Here is an 8,151-nt window from a genome sequence, read left to right as displayed (position 1 = left end):
TAAAAATTAATAATAATAATAATACAAAAGAATGAAACCTATTTTCTTGAATACAGGGGAGATTTTAGATAATTTATTTTACAATAAAAGAGCATGATTATGCTAAATGGAAGGTCAGGGGGTCACCAAGGGTCACCAAAGTAATTACAATTTGTCTGGGGAGAGCATTAATGTGTGTAGCAAAACTTCATGTCAATCCATACATTACTTGTTTCACTCAGAATCATCAATGTGAACCTCTGATTGGAAGCAGAGAAAATAATCGGGGATCAAAGATTTTAGGACCTCATTTGGGAAAAATAAAGATCTGTATGAAATGCTGCGCCAATACGTTGAGATATTACAAAGGATTTGACCTGCTGGGGGTGTAACTCAGCACGGCCACCCCAGGCTGTGAAACTGCACTGACAACATGGTCATCACAGTAAGCCAAGGCTAATGGGAAAAGCCCTAAGGATTCATCATCTGGGAACCACAAATGCATAAAGGTTGCTGAGATATTTCCATCTGGGTGAAAAAGGAGGACAGACTGACCAACAGACTTTGCCATCCTGAATATAATGGAAAAAACTAAAGCCATGGACTGTCTATTTTGAAACTTGTGGATATCTGAAAGGCAGGACATTAATCTAAAAACTTAGGGTGTGCTTTGAAAACATTGTTTCACATGCCAAAACAAGTAAAGCTAATAATAATACCATGATACTAGAATGAGACCTTTTAAGGGCCCTCGCAGAGAAAGGCTACAGTGTTTCCATTGAAGCCCAGCAAGTTTACTCACATTTGGAGTGTTTGTCACACAGCGCTGCTTCTCTCATGTCACAGAGGCGTAGAGTGCCTTTACTGCTGCTATAGACAAACAAGTTACAGTGGTGGGGGTGAAATTCAGCCGCTGTGATCACCTCTGTCAGATCCTCCATGTTGGCTGGTTTGATGTCCACGATGTCTGACAGAAAGCATCACTCAGGAAAATAACAATGTGACTCACTCAAGTGCGGTTTGTTTTACCTGCTGAAGTCTACTACACTGTAGGCACATATTCATTTATTCATATGTTTATCAATTTTACTCACTGAGAAATTAATTAGACTCTGACTGGAAATCCACTCAGGCCCATTATCCAAATACAACATAAAAACTTGTGTATGTAAATATATACTTATAAATATGCATACTGCACATACTATGAATACAATGAAAATAATTTACAGGAGAAATAAAGCAAGCCAATATCAATATTTCCTAGGGGGATTGTTCAGAGAAAAGTAATTCCATATTCAGACAAACTGAAATATTCTAGTCCTGCCGTGGGTCTTGTTACTGCACTGTATCCTATGGAGCTGGATTAGAACTCAGAAAGGGGCTGAAATATTTATGCGGCTGTTGAATTATTCATTAAGCTACATTTTCTCTCCTCAAGAATAATATTCCCCTCCCCCAGCGCTGTGTGTCTTTTTGCATTTCTTTTTACAACAGTGTGGGAGTTTATGTGTGCACGTGTGGACAGACATTGAATGCTGAGCTGCAAGTATCTAAGTGTTTATTCATGCGTTCATTATCTGTGTCCTTTTGTTTTAATAAAGTTGTTCCTGCATTAATATGTTTGTGCATGCATGTTTACACTCGTGCATATATCACTGCTGTGTTGTTGTTTGTCTTCATCCCTCTTCACTATGCATACACTCTCTCACCCGCAAAAGGATACTGAAGCTGCGGTCGGTGATGTCCAGGTGCCAGAGGTTGATCCTCAGGTCATCAGCTGACATATAGGTCTCATAGTCTGAGTTGACGGAGATGGAGTTGACGTGATAGGTGTGGGCGTTGGCAAAGACTCGCCGGGGGCTCACCTCCACCATCAGGTCCATCGGCTTCAACACTGGCACCTTGAAAAGAGAGAAAGCAAGAGAGAGCTGTGTAACACCCTACGACACTGAGTAGGAGACAAAAATGGGCAACATAGAAATTTAAATTAAATGTAATAATTAAATGATTAATTAATATTAACCTGCATGAATTCCTTTGACAATAATACATTACTGCTAGAATCCCAGCATGATGTTTTCTACAGCTACACCCCCTACACGCGAAATACACATGTACCTTTGTGCCAGTGACCCATTTTTGACCATGCAAACACTCCAGTACCTACTGACCCAGATATATTGCACAGCTCACTGCATTTAAGAATGTTTCAGTGTGTGCATTTACATGTGTGTGTGACAGGCAGACAGACAAAATACCTGTAGGGAGGTGACGGTGCAGATGTCCTTGATGCGACCCTCCTCATCTTTCAGATTGTATCCCTCTGGCCGTTTGTCTCTCTCACTCACCTTCCACAACTTAATGGTCTTATCTAGTAAACAGACAGGGCCATTAAACCATTGGATAAGAACAAAGATCATTTGTTAATGTGACTGAATGAATAAAAGACACTTGTTGATATGCTCTGAAGTTAGGAATCTACCTGGAGATGTATAAACTGTTTTAGCATAAAGCCAACTGAGGCACATCACATAAATGTAACAGAAATAACATAATACACAACACTCCATCAGCTCTGAAAGACAGTTTGAACTATGAAACTGAATGAGCAAACAGGAAGGGTTTTTTTTTTAATCAACCCCGACAAAATCAAACACTTTGTATTATACTGAAAAATGACTGCAAGCATCTCAGCAGCAGCATTACCTGACTGCTGAGGCAGGTCTTACCTTTTACTGACCTTCAATCATAAATTGTACAATTGTTAAATGAATCAATAAGGGGGCTCTCAGGGAAAATCTACAGATTTCCAATAAAGCCATAAACTCAAAGTAAACTGATGGCAGGACTTCTCTGTCAGGGCAGACGCACTCGGTTCCTAAAGTGCTACTGGCATGTGATGCAACACAAGCAACTCATCTCTCAAAACTCAAAAAATGGCCTTAATTTCAAACACTGTCAGATGCTTGTACAAACAATTTGTAACTCAGACGTGAGCACTCAAATAATGCATTTTAAAAAACACAGTCATTCAGGCTGGTTCAAGTGGGGTTTTTCAAAAAAGTATCGACCAAGCACATGACTGCTTCCACATCTTTGTGGTTCCTCTAAGCTGCATGTTTAGAGAGGGGTTTCTCACCATTGGTGGAGAGGAGGAACTGTGCAGCATTCTGCTGAGGCAGCCATCGGATCTTATTGATCTTCTCCTCAATCTCCAGACTCTTAAGATAGTCGAACTCCGGCTCATGGCTCTGGAAGGTGCTGTAGACATTGTACTCTCCCTGAGAGAATGGCTCAGTTTTGCTCTGAGGAAACAAAAGGGTAGAAAAATGTGCACTTCCTCAGATGTACATTTACAGTGCAATGTTGACATCCCAGGCCCAATGCAGTCACCTTCCCTTTGATCATGTGAAGAAACAGCATGGCACAGACTCTGCACAGCTGTAATGATACACTGAGACAGCAGGGGTATCAGCTGTTAATCAATCAGCCTAGAGTGTAGCTGCTGGGGAACAGTGCACATTCACCACTGCTCTCCCAGCTCAAATGAAAAATGGTATATTTGTGTGTATGAGTGTAAGTGTGTGTTTGTGCGTGCATCTACCTCAGGTTCCCTCTGAAAGATGACCACTCGGCCCCCCTTGTCCCCTGTGGCCAGGAGCTCTCCTGTGTGGTTAAACTCAACAGTGGAGATGATATCGGCTGGGGATAGAGATAAAGAGAGGTACAGGGGCGGAGATGGAGGAAGTGAGAGGAAAACATGTACCATGAAAGGAAAGAATGGGAGGGAGATGGAGAGAAGTCATTAGCTAATTGACCATACATCATCATTCATCTATACAATGTGTTTATATGACTAAATTATTAAATCAAGTCAGCAGTCAACATATTAACATGCAAGGGATTAAAATATGCAAATTAATATGTACAATAAAACAATATTTGATTACTAATGCAACTGTGTGTACGCTTTCTGTCAAAGAGACAGTCACTGACACACACACACAGCTGTTTCACACTAGGGCACAGGTGTTATTTGTGTTCCACTATGACGCATGCACAATGACGCACAACACTACTGCCATTTCACTGTTCATCATGAGTGTGTATAGAAATACTCTATCAACTCTAGTGTCTGAAAGAGTCAACATAACTCAGGAGTGATTGAATATCATTCAAACATTATTTTTTTCAGTACATTAATTTGCATATTTGCAGCAACATTCCAATCAAAAGCTCCATGTTCTGAAACACCAACACACTATGACTCAGTGACACCTCTGTAATATGAGGAGTAAACAGAATATTAACCACTTAGCATTTTCTGACTCAGTGCTTCAGTTTTCCTCCCTGCAACACACAATAGACAGAATCTGACATGGAAAGCACAGTTGTGCCACATAATGACATCAGAGGCTTGAATCTAGTTTCATGTAATCTCCTTCAGAATGCTTATCCTCCTTCCAAACATGATTCAGATTGAAGCTTTGGAGACAGAGCTGCTTTAGAGGCAGAAAAACAATCTTCACAGAAACCATCAGCTGAATAAAAAAAAAGAGACCATAAGAGGGGATGTAGCTAACCTGGAATGAGCCTGTGTGTTATCTGAGGTCATCTAACCCAGCAATTTAAAACTGTGTTTTCACAAAGGCCATGTTAAAAACAGACACTTGCTGGTGATGCTGATCACCATGGTGATAGCCTCAGTGCTGACTGGTCAAATTCAACCAACAAATGAAAAGGTTCCACCTGCCAACAGACAAAAGCTGGTTTAGTTTTCTGTTCAGCAGATTAGTTTCTGGTGAATGGGGCAGTCGGTCACATGTCCGAAACTTAGAATGAACTAGATTTTTACTCTTAGTTTCTGGTGTATGGGGCAGTCAGTCACATGTCTGAAACTTAGAATGAACTAGATTTTTACTTCATGTGTTCCTATCTTTATGTTAAGCAACCCAGACTAACTGCTGGCTCTAGGTTCATACTAAACTTACAGACATGAGATTGCTATCTTATAATCTAAATCTTGGCAAGTCAGTGGATTTCCCAAAATGCTGAACTGTTCCTTTAAATGTCTTTCTATGATTCATATGAAATGCTAAGTCATCTGCCTTTGCCTGTCAAAGTTTAATAACCACATCATGTTAGCATAAACTCCAGTTTCACCTTATACGACACAGTAGAGACATTAAAAAAAACAACTTTTCTCTTAACACCTAATATGTCTTGCAGTTGCTACAACGAAAGTATCAAATATGCAATAAAACAAGTAACTTACTGTAGCATAGATGATGACCTAGATGAAAGAATAAATTGTGTCAAGCATAAAAATCTGTCAGTGACTCTTGGACTGAAAACTACTCACTGCTGACCATAAAATCTATTAAGCAAAATGCCACCTACAAACTCAAAACCTGTTATTTTCAAATGATGTTCAAGGTAATTAAGAAACTAGTTGACTGACTAATTGTTGTAGCCCCCCCGAGCAGCCCTGCTTAAACAATGGCAACATTAACAATTATCTCCAAAATGTCATAGACAGAATAAATATAATTAAATAGACTCATTCCAGATGCTGTGCCCCACCAAGCTTTTAACAAAGGAGTCCACTGAGCTCAGTATTAATAGAAAGAAAAAATGAACACTGGTCTCAATAAGCACTGGCTGTAATAAAAAGCTGAGCATGGAGGGTGTATTTATTGAGTGTCGGAGTGATTCGAAGCTGTAGTCTTGCCTATTTGTGGTAGCCTTGAAAGAGAGAGATTTTATGGTGAGGGGAGGCAGGGACTGTGCCTCGGTCTCTACACCAACGCACCCTTATTCACCCTGCTCCTCACACACTTCACGTTTTACTGGTTCCGTTTCATTTTTCCACTAGTCTTTTCCCTGTTTCTTGATCTGAGTCGCTGCAGTATCTCCTTTATGCCTCAGTTTCAATTTTTCCTCTATTTCACACTCTCTCTCTCTCTCTCTCAAGCCCTCTGCCCCCAGATGTTCTCTCCTCTCTCATCTCTTGTTCCCCAGTTTCTGTCTTTTGCCCCATCTCATTTTCTTCTTGATTATCTATCTACATGCAGCTCTCTGTCTCTCATCCTTTCCCCATGGCGTTCTGCTGCCGGGCTGTATGTTAGCATGAACATAGTGGTGGTGATGCCACTGGTGGAAGAATGGGAGGGATAGAAAGGGAGGTGGAGGGAAGAGGTGCTTGGGCGGAGGCGGTGGAGTGGTCCTCCGGTGAGCAAGGGTTGCCATGGTAACAAGCTGAGCCAACCCGTAACAGTGGTGATTGTAACGGTTAGCTGTATATGGCAGTGTGGTGAAGGAGGAAGTAGGATTCATCAATCCAATCCTCACAGGAAGAAGGAGCACACTAAAATAATTATGGTGGAGCACTTTTGTCCACTAAAGAACATGGCTAAATTAATACCAGGAGCTGCTGCAGATACTATAATCCAAATTGAGGATATGCAAATATTTAATGTGTGAACACACTTGGTAGCACTCACGGAAACACGCAGTTCCCTACTCATGCAGTCACACTCATGCACAGCAGGGAGTTCTGAATGCACATAATGATATGCTGCCAATATATATGCTTTATATTCCATGCAAGTGAGTGTGCGCACGTACAGATGACTGTGTCTCCACTCAGGTCACACAGAGAAACAGCTAAGCTAAGCAAAGCCACAGAAGCGGCACAATGAACATATAAAATATGGAGCACACACTCTCATATGTCTGTTTCTGTCTCCCTCTTCTTTATCTTCCTGGTTCTCTCTTTTTCCCGCTCTCACACACAGCTCACACCCATCTGTCTCTCTCTCCTTATTAGAAGGCACTACAGAAAAACAAATTACTAGGAATACAAACAACCACTACAGATACAAGGGTCATCATCAATGCTGTGGCTACTCTCCAAGAGGCACTGCTGGCCAATGTTGTGATGTAAAATGTGTGTGTGTGTGTGTGTGTGTGTGTGTGTCAAGCTGCAAGCCAGTGTCTTATAATACAGATATCCCACAGTATACAAAACTAGCTGTTTCGATCTCTCACAGACAAATTCATTAGCATCAGTAAGCCTGTCTGACTCATCACCACACTGTAGGAGCTGGGGGGAACACAATGTGACTGCAAGTGCATGCACCCACACGTGCAGTCACATCAACCCAAAACAACACACAAATATGAATGAGCCCAGTGGCACAGAGAAGCATAAAAACATGTGTAAGTGAGAAACAGTAAACACACAAACCTTCAAATGCACTGTGAGGTGTTTAGAAGAGCAGCAGCTCTGTTGTTGGAGCCAGAGATGAAATGATTCAGCAACAATTTTTGGAAAATTATCATTTATTCAGCAAAAATGCAAAACTGTTGCTGGTTCCAGATTGTAAAATTGGTTTAGTTATAATATCTTAATTCAGCAGCATTGAAAATTTGCAAATGTTGGTTGAACAAAACAAGCCATTTTGAGCACTATAAAATTGGTGTTTCACAGTTTTCTGTTTTTTATACCAAACACTTTAAAAATAAATGAGGAAGAACTCAGCCAGTTAGTCAGATAACAGAAAATCATTATTAAAACTAAAATACTAGACATTCGTTAGTTTCAGCTTCTCAGTTATGTAGATTATAGTTATTTTTCTTTGTTTTATGAGATAGTAAACTGAATATTTATGGGTTTTGTTTGACTATTTGGAAAAAAACAAGCGTTTTAAAAATGCTTTCAAAAGGTTTTAAGCATATTTCATTAATGTATAAAGCAAAAAGTAGTTGGTTAATACAAATTAACAGGCTGATTATTACCAAAATAATTGTTAGTTCCACCCATAATTGAACTCATTATGATTAGTGGTTATCTGTGTCTACAAATTTAGACAAGGCAGACATCGGCACAGGCAAAGGAAGAAGGGATTTCCTTATTTATTGTTAAGGCTACTGAAAGAACAGAGAGGGAAACAGGCGTCCCACAGTCCCAATTATAGATATCTTAGGTCTCGGTAAACATGGACCATTCAAGCCGAGCCAAAAACGCACACTCCTTACAAGCCACCACTCAGCAGGAGATGTGTGTGTGTGTGTGCTGTAGCTCAAGCCCTGCATTTCCTGTGTACGTGTGCACAAGTGTGTGTACTCAATTATCCTGCAGAGAAATAAATGGGTTGAAGGGAAAGA

General features: G+C 40.4%; 1 protein-coding gene across 1 annotated transcript in view; it reads right to left on the bottom strand.

The window, feature by feature from the left end:
- Nucleotides 1-8,151, bottom strand: part of LOC109955448 (serine/threonine-protein phosphatase 2A 55 kDa regulatory subunit B gamma isoform) — an 18,380-nt gene that overhangs the window by 4,256 nt on the left and 5,973 nt on the right. The window contains exons 3-7 of the mRNA XM_020591618.1: nt 3,587-3,684; nt 3,122-3,287; nt 2,241-2,353; nt 1,706-1,883; nt 782-946 (exon numbers count right to left, since the gene is read on the bottom strand). Coding sequence (XP_020447274.1) covers nt 782-946; nt 1,706-1,883; nt 2,241-2,353; nt 3,122-3,287; nt 3,587-3,684 — 720 coding nt within the window. The remainder of the gene's footprint in view (nt 1-781; nt 947-1,705; nt 1,884-2,240; nt 2,354-3,121; nt 3,288-3,586; nt 3,685-8,151) is intronic.

The sequence above is a fragment of the Monopterus albus genome, unplaced genomic scaffold, assembly GCF_001952655.1.
Source record: "Monopterus albus unplaced genomic scaffold, M_albus_1.0 scaffold2.1, whole genome shotgun sequence".
Lineage (NCBI taxonomy): Eukaryota > Metazoa > Chordata > Actinopteri > Synbranchiformes > Synbranchidae > Monopterus > Monopterus albus.
Note: the sequence above shows the minus strand (reverse complement) of the source record. Positions and strands in the feature narration are given on the sequence as shown.